At 36.7% G+C, this 14,132-nt stretch overlaps 1 protein-coding gene across 6 annotated transcripts in view; it reads right to left on the bottom strand.

The window, feature by feature from the left end:
- Positions 1-301: 301 nt before the first annotated feature.
- Positions 302-14,132, bottom strand: part of SEPTIN7 (septin 7) — a 113,192-nt gene continuing 99,361 nt past the window's right edge. For all 6 annotated transcript variants that reach the window (XM_036863009.1, XM_036863005.1, XM_036863003.1 and 3 more), the window contains 3 exons: positions 13,082-13,217; positions 2,371-2,510; positions 302-1,362 (listed from right to left, as the gene is read on the bottom strand). In XM_036863009.1, coding sequence (XP_036718904.1) covers positions 1,323-1,362; positions 2,371-2,510; positions 13,082-13,217 — 316 coding nt within the window. In that variant the 3' untranslated portion in view covers positions 302-1,322. The remainder of the gene's footprint in view (positions 1,363-2,370; positions 2,511-13,081; positions 13,218-14,132) is intronic.

The raw sequence follows: 14,132 nt of genomic DNA on the forward strand, positions 1-14,132 counted from the left end.
AATTATACCACCCTCCTTCCAGTTAAAAAATTTCAGTCCAAGGACTTGTGAGTTCACCTGGGGAGTTGAAATTCATTCTCAGAGAAATAACGTGTTAATAGGAGACAAAAATGAGTAGAGAGATACTATATCCCGTTAGTTAGAAAATCAGGGCGTATGCACTCTAAATGAAACAAACATACAAGAGAAAAGGTAAGAGTTACAATCATGGAGGAGGCAAATTCAAGCTGAAAATCTTCTTCCCAAACACACTGTACACTCTTGTATATCAACTGGAGAATATTTAAGACCCCACGCTCAGTTACATCACAACATTGTTTATTATGTGAATTTTTTACAATACAAACAAAAAAATACAGAAATGCAATATATGAATACAGCTAAATGCAGAATGGTGACTTTTTTTTCTTTTCAAGAGGCCATGATTCCCATTTCTAGTAAAATAAAGAGACTGCACATAGGTAGAAATAGGTTGGTTGTTAGCTTCACAATTTTGCCTAGAAATGATCTATAAATGCATTTTTTCCCCCTGCTACTTACCATAAAGTGTAAAAAGGGAATTAAAGGAAAGTTTCCTTGTTGGTTCCTACCATATGAAAGATGCTATATCCTATTTTAGCAGGGCCAATATATGGAAAATACCTAAATTAAATGTTATTACAAAAATGAAGCAGTAATGAGATTCTGGCTAAAGAGGGCACTAAATGAGAATAATATATATTTAAAGAATCCAAAACAAACAAACAAAAAAAGAGGTTGTTATAAAAAAGCTCTAGGTGCGTTGTAAGCATATAGGTTTTTTTTTTTCCATGTGTATTTTTAAACAATGGAAGTGTCAAAAAATAGGGTCAACTGTGTTAGACTAAATTACATTACTGTATATGTTGCACTGAATGAAACCTTTGTATTATAATTATCATAAAGAAGAATAGTTTGCATCATATTATGGCAATTTATCCTCAATGAAAACCTTCCAGAGTCCTTTTATTTTGGAATATCCTGTAAAAAATCAAACTACCAGAACATGATTGTACAACAGTAAAATGTTTTCTTGCATTAAATTGAAGACATCTGTTTAATAAAAAAAGAAAACATAGGAAAGGTACTTAGAGCTGTTAGTTTCTAAGTACACAACACCCTAGACAATTAAAGGCATCTTAATCTCCGTCAAGAACAAAAAAAAATAATAATAATTTTTGTCATGCTGTTAAATCCATCATTAAGGATAAAACCGGTGCAAATTGGTCAAATGGATCCAACAAACACTGATGTCCAAGCTGGCATGTTGGCAACTAATATGTAACTGGTGGTCAAAAGAGGGTTTAAAAGATCTTCCCTTTCTTCTTGTTCTTTTCCAAGGTTCTAAATGATTAAAGGAAAATAATCAAAATGAGTGACCACTTTATAAACACAGATAACATATGGTAGCAATAGCTAAACCAACTACAACTGTGTTGGATTTTCAAACACTACGTTTTCATTTAAAAATTAGAAGATTTAAAGTTAACAATAAGGACAATGCTAGTCTATAATATTATTTTCTTGGACAAATATTTGACAAAATTCCAAGACAAACAGTAAAAAACATGACAAAAACCCATTTTTAATATACAAGCACAATTTTTCCTAAATGAAACAGTGCAAATCAAAAAAGATCAACTGACATCAACCAGGGTATCCTTTTCTCCTACTGCCATTTGTATTCTGAAATGCTTCGCTTTTACAAATATATTTTCTTCTTCCTTGGGGAAAAAGTTAATAGAAGGATAGTGCTGAAAATCTTGAAAATGTTTAGCAGTGAGGGTAAACTGTAGAATCCTTATAGGGATACAACTTTTCAGTTTTAAATGGGACTAATGAGGAAAAGAAGAAAACCAAAGTATAAACACTACTGATTTTTGTGTAAATTAAGAGTAACTAATTAGCTGCATTAGGAATTAGATATCCAAAATTTTATCTTAATGAAATAATTCAACACAATAAAGACATACCTCTGAATGTATAAAAGATCTTTGTAGCAGTGTTCTCTATGTTTGCCAAAAATTAAATACAACCGTTATGTCCAACATTTGATGGGAAAAGGTAAGCAACTGATTACAGTGAGTCAACTGAAGAGAATATTATGAAGCTACTAAATTATAATTATGAAGATTGTTAAGTCATGGAAAATGTTTACAGTGAAAAAAATACTATTATAATAGACAGACTGCATCCATCTATATAAAAGATTCATCCATGAAAATTGTGCTTGGGATTTATGATAATGGATGATGTCTTTTTAAATGTTATTTTAATGTTTTTAAAATAAATAGGAAAATAATTCTTTAAAGCATTAATACACACATTTCTTGGGAATCTGATATTAGATACCTTGAAGAGTTCTGTTGCTCTAAAATACGTTGTTGGGCTTCCCAATTTGCTTTCTCATCTTCAAACTGACGACGTTTTTCCTCTAATTCTTTGTGCTGTGCTTCCAAATTCTTTTTCATTTGCTCATGGCGCCGTTGGAGCTAATTCAGAGCACAATATATAAAATAAAACTGTTTGAGAAATCAGGAGCAGAAGTACATTTCATCCAGGCATCCTAATGTTAACAGTATGAGCATTCAGTTCTTATGCTATAAATTCAAAGTACCACCTGGTTTTAGCACTGTCTAAAATTTTAGCACCGTCTAAAATTCCTCTGCCTATAGGACTTACCACCCAAAAGGCCAGTGATCGAAGAGAATAATCTTGGTAAACAGGGAAAAAAAGAGTACAATAAGCTACAGTGTGTGGCACTTTATAATGGGCATACCCTATCTTATCATCTCATTTTTCCTTACTCACAAAACATGTAGGAAGCTGGGCAGGGAAGACACCACTGCTCCCACTTCATAGATGACCAAACAGTTGCAGAGTTTATGTCACTTGCCCAAAGTCATTAGTCAAAAAGTGGCAGAACCAGGATTCGAACCTGCCTCGTAATTCCAAGTTCACAAAGCTGAGACAAGTGAAAAGAAAGCAAATAGATGAGGATCTAAGAGTTACAAGATCATGGGATAAGGTCCCCGATTCTTATAAAGCAGTGGTTTTCAAATATCAGTCTTCGTACAAATCACCTGAATGCTTGTTAAAAATATAGAATCCTGGACCTCACAAAGACATACTGAATTAGAATCTCTGGGTTTTTGTTAAGTCTAGAAATCTACATTTTCAACAAGTTCCCGTGATTCTAAAGCAGGTGGTTCTTTCTACATTGAGAATTAATGCTATAAAGAATGCTGGCTGAAAGGTGGAAAACACTCATGCAAAGTAACTGCAGAAACAAAGAGCTTACCTAATAGTTCATTAAATAATTCATTTAGGTGCTAGTTAATCCATTTCTGAGGAAAACAGTCATAGAAAAAAAAAACTACAACGAATAACTAAGAACTATTAATATTAAAAACTTTCAGATGTCCAGGAACTATGTTTTATTAAAGACTGTATTACACCAATGAATTAACATCTTGAATTTGGATTGTAATTTCGCATACAACTTGTTTCCTTAATTACTTTGTAAACCCACAAAAAGTGACTTCATATTCATTCCCATTCCAAATTATTTCATGCAGTTCTTACAAAACAAAACCATCTAAGATTATATTTAAGCAAACATGAATCAAATTGAGGTAACATCTTCCTGATGATAGCAAACAAGTTACTAAGAAAATGTTAGAAAATAGGAACACAGGAAAATGCCTTTGGTTATTAAAAAAAAAAATGCAAGGGAATTATATATACACAATTCAGATAGTCACCTCTGAGAAGGAGAGAGAGGATACAATAGGGGAGAGATACAAGGGGCCTCAAATGAACTGATGATGCCTTATTTTTTTAAGCTGGACCATAGGTTCACCAGTGTTCATCATTCTTTACCTGGACATTTCTGTCACATATACGTATCTTTGTGTTAACTGCATGTAGGTTAAAAGTACAGGTCACAATCCCTCACTTCCTAGAAACCCTTGGGGTTAGATGTGTTTCATAGTTCAAAATTTTTCAGATTTCAGAAAGCCAATACTACTTAGAAAGGTCTATATACTCTATTTACAAAACAACTCCTGGGACTGTGGGTGGCGGAGGGGGTAAGCTTCGGAGCCACGGAGGAGAGCGCAGCCACAGGGGTGCGAAGGGCAAAGCGGAGAGAGACTCCCGCACAGAGGATCGGTGCCGACCAGCACTCACCAGCCCGAGAGGCTTGTCTGCTCACCCGCCGGGGCGGGCGGGGGGCTGGGAGCTGAGGCTCGGGCTTCGGTCGGATCGCAGGGAGAGGACTGGGGTTGGCGGCGTGAACACAGCCTGAAGGGGTTAGCGCACCACAGCTGGCTGGGAGGGAGTCCGGGAAAAAGTCTGCAGCTGCCGAAGAAGCAAGAGACTTTTTCTTGCCTCTTTGTTTCGCGGCGTGCAACGAGAGGGGATTCAGAGCGCCGCCTAAACGAACTCCAGAGACGGGCGCAAGCCGCGGCGATCAGCGTGGACCCCAGAGACGGACATGAGACGCTAAGGCTGCTGCTGCCGCCACCAAAAAGCCTGTGTGCGAGCACAGGTCACTCTCCACACCGCCCCTCCTGGGAGCCAGTGCAGCCCGCCACGGCCAGGCTCCCGTGATCCGGGGACAACTTCCCCGGGAGAACACACGGCACGCCTCGGGCTGGTAAAACGTCACGCCAGCCTCTGCCGCCGCAGGCTCGCCCCGCATCCGTATCCTTCCCTCCCCAGCCCGCCCGAGTGAGCCAGAGCCCCCGAAGCAGCTGCTCCTTTAACCCCGTTCTGTCTGGGCGGGGAACAGACGCCTGAGGGCGACCTACACGCAGAGGCGGGTCCAAATCCAAAGCTGAACCCCGGGAGCTGTGCGAACAAAGAAGAGAAAGAGAAATCTCTCCCAGCAGCCTCAGAAGCAGTGGATTTAAAACTCCACAAACAACTTGATGTGCCTGCATCTATTGAATACCTGAATAGACAACGAATCATCCCAAATTCAGGAGGTGGACTTTGGGAGCAGGATATATTAATTTTCCCCTTTCCTTTTTTGTGAGTGTATATGTATATGCTTCTGGGTGAGAGTTTGTCTGTATAGCTTTGCTTTATAATAGCTTTATTTTACTTCACTATATATTTATCCTCTTTCTTTCTATTTTTTCTCCCTTTTACTCTGAGCCGTGTGGATGAAGGCTCTTGGTGCTCCAGCCAGGCATCAGGGCTGTGCCTCTGAGGTGGGAGAGCCAACTTCAGGACACTGGTCCACAAGAGACCTCCCAGCTCCACGTAATACCAAACGGCAAAAAATTTATCAGAGATCTCCATCTCAACATCAAGACCCAGCTTCACTCAACGACCAGCAAGCTACAGTGCTGGACACCCTATGCCAAACAACTAGCAAGACAGGAACACAGCCCCATCCATAAGCAGAGAGGCTGCCTAAAATCATAATAAGGCCACAGACACCCCAAAACACACCACCGGATGCGGTCATGCCACCAGAAAGACAAGATCCAGCCTCATCCACCAGAACACAGGCACTAGTCCCCTCCACCAGGAAGCCTACACAACCCACTGAACCAACCTCAGCCACTGGGGACAGATACCAAAAACAACGGGAATACCTGCAGGTTCGTACCTGCAGCCTGTGAAAAGGAGACCCCCAAACACAGTAAGATAAGCAAAATGAGAAGACAGAAAAACACACAGCAGATGAAGGAGCAGGGTCAAAACGCACCAGACCTAACAAATGAAGAGGAAATAGGTAGTCTACCTGAAAAAGAATTCAGATAAACTGATAGTAAGGATGATCCAAAATCTTGGAAATAGAATAGACAAAATGCAAGAAACATTTAACAAGGACCGTAGAAGAACTAAAGAGGACCAAGCAACGATGAAAAACACAATAAATGAAATTAAAAATACTCTAGATGGCCATCAATAGCAGAATAACTGAGGCAGAAGAACGGATATAGTGACCTGGAAGATAAAATAGTGGAAATAACTACTTGCAGAGCAGGATAAAGAGAAAAGAATGGAAAAGAACTGAGGACAGTCTCAGAGACCTCTGGGACAACATTAAACAACACCAACATTCGAATTATAGGGGTCCCAGAAGAAGAAGAGAAAAGAAAGGGACTGAGAAAATATTTGAAGAGATTATAGTTGAAAAACTTCCCTAATATGGGAAAGGAAATAGTTAATCAAGTCCTGCAAGCACAGAGAGTCCCATACAGGATAAATCCACGGAGACACACGCCAAGACACATATTAATCAAACTGTCAAAATTAAATATAAAGAAAACATATTAAAAGCAGCAAGGGAAAAACAACAAATAACACACAAGGGAATCCCCATAAGGTTAACAGCTGATCTTTCAGCAGAAACTCTGCAAGCCAGAAGGGAGTGGCAGGATATACTTAAAGTGATGAAGGAGAAAAACCTACAACCAAGATTAATCTACGCAGCAAGGATCTCATTCAGATTTGATGGAGAAATTAAAACCTTTACAGACAAGCAAAAGCTGAGAGAGTTCAGCACCACCAAACCAGCTTTACAACAAATGCTAAAGGAACTTCTCTAGGCAAGAAACACAAGAGAAGGATAAACACCTACAATAACAAACCCAAAACATTTAAGAAAATGGGAATAGGAACATTACATATTGATAATTACCTTAAATGTAAATGGATTTAATGCTCCCACCAAAAGACACTGACTGCTGAATGGATTACAAAAACAAGACCCATATATATGCTGTCTACAAGAGACCCACTTCAGACCTAGAGACACATACAGACTGAAAGTGAGGGATGGAAAAAGATATTCCATGCAAATGAAATCAAAAGAAAGCTGGAGCAGCAATTCTAATATCAGACAAAATAGACTTTAAAATAAAGACTATTACAAGAGACAAAGAAGGACACTATATAATGATCAAGGGATCGATCCAAGAGGAAGGTTATAACAATTGTAAATATTTATGTACCCAACATAGGAGCACCTCAATACATAAGGCAAATACTAACAGCCATAAAAGGGGAAATCGACAGCAACACAATCATAGTAGGGGACTTAACACCCCACTTTCACCAATGGACAGATCATCCAAAATGAAAATAAATAAGGAAACACAAGCTTAAATCATACATTAAACAAGATGGACGTAATTGATATTTATAGGACATTCCACCCAAAAACAACAGAATACACATTTTTCTCAAGTGCTCATGGAACATTCTCCAGGATAGTTCATATCTTGGGTCACAAATCAAGCCTTGGTAAATTTAAGAAAATTGAATCGTATCTATCAAGTATCTTTTCCGACCACAACACTATGAGACTAGATATCAATTACAGGAAAAAGATCTGTAAAAAATACAAACACCATGGAGGCTACACAATACACTACTTAATAACGAATGTGATCACTGAAGAAATCAAAGGGGAAGGAGGGAAATCAAAAACTACCTAGAAACAAACTGACAATGGAGACACGACGACCCAAAACCTATGGGACACAGCACAAGCAGTGCTAAGAGGAAGTTTATTTAGCAATACAAGCCTACCTCAAGAAACAGGAAACACCTCGAATAAACAACCTAACCTTGCACCTGAAGCAATCAGAGAAAGAAGAACAAAAAAAACCCCAAAGCTAGCAGAAGGAAAGAAATCATGAAGATCAGATCAGAAATAAATGAAAACAGAAATGAAGGAAACAATAGCAAAATCAATGAAACTAAAAGCTGGTTCTTTGAGAAGATAAACAAAATTGATAAACCATTAGCCAGACTCATCAAGAGAAAAAGGGAGAAGACTCCAAATCAATAGAATTAGAAATGAAAAAAGAGAAGTAAGTAACCACTGACACTGCAGAAATACAAACGATCATGAGAGATTACTACAAGCAACTCTATGCCAATAAAATGGACAAACCTGGAAGAAATGGACCGCTTCTTATAAATGCACAACCTGCCGAGATGAACCAGGAGAAGAAATAGAACAATATTGAACAGGACCAATCACAAGCACTGAAATTGAGACTGTGATTAAAAATCTTCCAACAAACAAAGCCAGGACCAGATGGGCTTCACAGGCGAATTCTATCAAACATTTAGAGAAGAGCTAACACCTATCCTTCTCAAACTCTTCCAAAATATTGCAGAGGGAGGAACACTCCCCAAATCATCCTACAAGGCCACCATCAGCCTGATTACCAAAACCAGACAAAGATGTCACAAAGGAAGAACTACAGGCCAATATCACTGATGAACATAGATGCAAAAATCCTCAACAAAATACTAACAGAATCCAACAGCACATTAAAAGGATCATACACCATGATCAAGTGGGGTTTATCCCAGGAATGCAAGGATTCTTCAATATATGCAAATCAATCAACGTGATACACCATATTAACAAACTGAAGGAGAAAAAACCATATGACTCATCTCAATAGATGCAGAGAAAGCTTTCGACAAAATTCAACACCCATTTATGATAAAAGCCCTGCAGAAAGTAGGCATAGAGGGAACTTTCCTCAAACATAATAAAGGCCATATATGACAAACCCACAGGCAAACATTGTCCCTCAATGGTGAAAAAACTGAAACCATTTCCACTAAGATCAGGAATAAGACAAGGTTGCCCCACTCTCACCACTATTATTCAACATAGTTTTGGAAAGTCTTAGCCACAGAAATCAGAGAAGAAAAAGAAATAATAGGAATCCAAATCGGAAAAGAAGAAGTAAAGCTGTCCCTGTTGCAGATGACATTGATACTATACATAGAGAATCCTAAAGATGCTACCAGAAAACTCCTAGAGCTAATCAAATGAATCTGGTAAAGTAGCAGGATACAAAATTAATGCACAGAAATCTCTTGCATTTCTATACACTAATGATGAAAATATGAAAGTGAAATTAAGAAACACTCCCGTTTACCACTGCAACAAAAAGAATAAAAATATCTAGGAATAAACCTACCTAAGGAGACAAAAGACCTGTATGCAGAAAATTATAAGACACTGATGAAAGACATTAAAGATGATACAAATAGATGGAGAGATATACCATGTTCCTGGATTGGAAGAATCAACATTGTGAAAATGACCTCTACTACCCAAAGCAATCTACAGATTCAATGCAATCCCTATCAAACTAACCACTGGCATTTTTCACAAACTAGAACAAATAATTTCACAATTTGTATGGAAACACAAAAAGATCCCGAATAGCCAAAGCAATCTTGCGAACGAAAAATGGAGTGGAGGAATCAGGCTCCCTGACTTCAGACCTTTATTACAAAGCTACAGTAATCAAGACAGGTTGGTACTGGCCCCAAAACAGAAATATAGATCAATGGAACAGGATAGAAAGCCCAGAGTGGTAAACCCATGCACATATGGTCACCTTATCTTTGATAAAGGAGGCAAGCATATACAGTGGAGAAAGAAAGACAGCCTCTTCATAAGTGGTGCTGGGAAAAATTGGACGATTACATGTAAAAGTATGAAATTAGAACACTCCCTGACACCATACACAAAAATAAACTCAAAATGGTATTAAAGACCTAAGTGTAAGGCCAGACACTAGCAACTCTTAGAGGAAAACATAGGCAGAACACTCTCTGACATAATCACAGCAAGATTCTTTTTGACCCACCCTCCTAGAGAAATGGAAATAAAACAACACAAATAAACAATGGGACCTATGAAATTTCAAAGCTTTTTGCACAGCAAAGGAAACCATAAACAAGACCAACAAGACAACCCTCAGAATGGGAGAAAATATTTGCAAAGAAGCAACTGACAAACGGATTAATCTCCAAGATTTACAAGCAGCTCATGAAGCTCCAATAACAAAAAAACGAACAAACCCCAATCCAAAAATGGGCAGAAGACCTAAATAGACATTTCTCCAAAGAAGATCTAACAGATTGCCAACAGACAATGAAAGAATGCTCAACATCATTAATCATTAGAGAAATGCAAATCAAAACTACAATGAGATATCATCTCACACCGGTCAAAATGGCCATCACCAAAAAATCTAGAAACAATAATGCTGGAGAGGTGTGTGGAGGAAGGGAACACTATTGCACTGTTGGTGGGAATGTAAATTGATTACAGCCACTATGGAGAACAGTATGGAGGTTCCTTAAAAAACTACAAATAGAACTACCATACGACCAGCAATCCCACTACTGGGCATATACCCTGAGAAAACCATAGTTCAAAAAGAGTCATGTACCAAAATGTTCATTGCAGCTCTATTGCAATAGCCAGGACATGGAAGCAACCTAAGTGTCCATCATCGGATGAATGGATAAAGAAGATGTGGCACATATATACAATGGAAATATTACTCAGCCATAAAAAGAAACGAAATGGAGGTATTTGTAATGAGGTGGATGGAGTAGAGTCTGTCATACAGAGTGAAGTAAGTCAGAAAGAGAAAAACAAATACAGTATGCTAACACATATATATGGAATCTAAGGAAAAAAAAAAAAAAAGGCCATGAAGAAACTAGTGGCAAGACGGGAATAAAGACACAGACCTACTAGAGAATGGACTTGAGGATATGGGGAGGGGGAGGGGTGAGATGTGACAGGGTGAGAGAGTGTCATGGACATATATACACTACCAAATGTAAAATAGATAGCTAGTGGGAAGCAGCCACATAGCACAGGGAGATCAGCTCGGTGCTCTGTGACCACCTAGAGGGGTGTGATGGGGAGGGTGGGAGGGAGGGAGATGCAAGAGGGAAGAGATATGGGAACATATGTATATGTATAACTGATTCACTTTGTTATAAAGCAGAAACTAACACACCATTGTAAAGCAATTATACTTCAATAAAGATGTTAAAAAAAACAACAACAACAACAACTCCTGGGCTGCCTAAGGTAGCACCTATAACCAAACACATTACTATTTTTTGCAGTGAAGTATATAAATATTCACATCAAGTGGGATAAAACTATTAGTTCTATGTCTGGTTTTGCAGTTTTCTGAAATTGTGGATACATGATTGTGGACTTGTCTAGCGATTAAGAACAAAGTTAAGTGTATTCAAATAATGGCTTACAGTTATGCAGCATAGGCCAAGTTAATTTATCTTTCCTCTCATGTAAAAAAGGGAAATGGACAATAATACCCATCTTGAAGGGCTGTGGTATGAATTAAATGACATAATCCATGAATGTGCCTGATACGCTGTGCTGCTGGATATTAGCAACTGTGCCCCAAACAAATATTTCTAGCACTTGAGAAAAAACAGTATTAAACAAGGTTAAATAGGTTTCTTCACCTATATATTTACATACTTATATGGCTCACTGAATTAGGAGAAACTTGGTCCAGATCTGTTTACAGGTCCTTTTAATGTTAATAAAGATTCTATCCTTCAAAGAGCAGTTAAGGTTCGGAAAACTCTGTTTTCACCATTCACAGTAATCGTAAAAACTCTCAAAGGGTTCTATAACTACAGTTTTATAATTATTTGTTTATAACATTTACTCTTAGGAGCAGGCCCTAAAATATGTCTATACCAAATGTAAATTCAACTCCTTTTAGATTTTCATCATAATCTAAGTGTGGAGATAATGCAGACTGTTGATTACTCCTGTTTCTATTCACCTTCTGATAGGGATTTTCCAGATCATTTATTAATTAGTGAAGGAGTAGAGACTCGGATGGATAGATTTAATAAAAAGCTAATTAATAAAAAAGACTAAACTTAATCTCCTAAATGTCTTCTTAATAACAGATGCCAGGGATGCTAGTTCTGCAGTGCTTGGTAGTCTTAGACCAGGAGGAGCTATTCTGTATCCCCACTGAATTAAGCATATGATAAATATAACAACAGTGAAAGTTTTTTTTAATAAGAGATTACATGAAAAGCCCAGTGATTTAAGAGAAATCTAATGTGGAATAAAAACATTTCCTCAAAATTACTGAATACTTTACTCCATGCATTCCATCTACTCAATGGATCAGAGTACTTTTGGTTATGTATTTAGTCAAAGGTTTATGTATTTTATGCAGTAATTCATTACAAAAGCAAACAGACCAACTGTAAGGATCTAACAGACTAGATCGGAGTCTCCTTTTAATATATTTAAACACAAATATTATTATATTAGTGGAGCCACATATAAACACAGGGATCTCACTGAATTTTATCGTTAAAAGTAATTTTAAAAGTATTTCATATTAATGTCATCCCATATATTTAAAAGTAATTTTCAGCACAATGATAATAAATCTGTGCTGGAGAAATATACTGAAATTGTTGATTTATTTTGTATTTGTGTTACCTAGAGTTTCTTCTACTGCTCTTGGACATCAAGCCAACTAACTTTACTGTACAGGTGCTTGTGTTAGTGTGTTTTTTTCTCCATCTTTTATTTCTTATCACTTATTGAAGGACATGTCTTCATGATTTTTTTGATTAATAGGAACTAAATATATGCCTCAACATCTAGAGAGATTCCAAGGTAGTATATCAGCTTGCTGGAATGCTTTGTCACTACCCTACCTGATTTTTGTAACAGTGGGAATTACGTTGACACTATATTACAAATAAGGCCCAACTCATTTATAAAAATCACATTTCTTCATTTCTTCCTCTGTCTGTAATTTACCCTGGCATGCCTATAGTTTAACTAAGGTTCTTTCTTTTTCATTCATATGCAAATAAGTCTGTTCTATTATTATTACCCTAACACTAGTTTTTATTCTTACATCCACCCAAAACTCTGATCTTTACTTTTCTTATATTGACTAGATGGAATGGCTTATAATTTCATTTCTTATTACTTGTTAATTATAGCTAATAAAATTTATTGGAAGTTTTCTACTATGTCTTCCTACCAAGTATGCTTGTATTCCAGTACATATTAAAATATATATTATTGTAAACATAGTGCTTGCTTTTATTTTTCCATTTTATTATGTTAGCGTATTATATTTGAAAAAATCTGGAGAAAGGTTATATTATCTATGAATTTTATTAAAGATATTTTTTAAAGGAATACTGTGCCTGTAAAAGGTGAAAATATTAGGTTGATTACCTCAGCTTCAGAGTCCTTCAGTTTTTGAACTTTTTCTTTGACCTTCATCTCAAACACCTGCTCCATCTCCATCTCCATCTTCTTCATCTTAGCTACATGCTCCCTTCTTTCTTCTTCCATTTGTGCAAGAGGGCTCCTGTGAACATTAGAGATAATCATTAAATGTCTAAAAATGAAAAGTGTAATACAAAACTCTGAAACAGTGATGAAAACAAATGAGCTGCTGTGTGCCATTACTAAATTCTCTGTTTTTTGAAAATAAGTTTCAAAATAATTTTTCAATTATTCTGACACCACCTTAAATGACATGGAACACAGATTTGAAGTTTTATATATGAACATGTTAAAAATTCTTTAGAAACTTTTAAAATTTATAAATATTTACAATTTAGAACTTCTTTCCATGAAGTTTCATAGCTAAACTTGAAAATCTCTAGTGAATAATTATTATGAAAATAGATCTACCAAAGGCAACTCTTAGCAGAATGTTTCTCTAAACCTAATGCATATCAAATCTAAAGATAACATATAAAATAAACTGTAGAAGGAAAATGGAAAGGACACATTCCCTAAATACATTCTTAGAAAGGAAAACTAGAAGAAAATTACTTAATTTTGTATTTTAAACAAAATTTTAATGTGAAAAAAGGTACTGAGTTAATGAAGTCAATACATGTAGAATATTTTTAGTTCTACAATTTTCCAAGTGTTATAATCTCTCCTTTTAGACGACTACTGACATCACAATAATTCAAACCTATTTTGGTTACTGAATTGATATGCTAGAAAAAACTACCAGGCAATACCTAGAACACTCTTCGTTTAGGCAAGCAGAGTATTTCTAGGCCACTTAATGTAATTTTAATGCTCTTGAAAAATTCATTCCACCTATGTCAAATATTTTAGTGTCTTAAGTTTTAAAGATGGTCAGTGATCACACACACATGAGAGAGAGAGAGAGAGAGCAAAGAAGCAAATGAATATCTTGGCATTTCTGAAATGCCAAATAATAGACACCAGCACAGTTAAATAAAAGTAGTTCACTCTATTG

The sequence above is a fragment of the Balaenoptera musculus genome, chromosome 9 (genome assembly GCF_009873245.2).
Source record: "Balaenoptera musculus isolate JJ_BM4_2016_0621 chromosome 9, mBalMus1.pri.v3, whole genome shotgun sequence".
NCBI classification, from domain to species: Eukaryota; Metazoa; Chordata; class Mammalia; order Artiodactyla; family Balaenopteridae; genus Balaenoptera; species Balaenoptera musculus.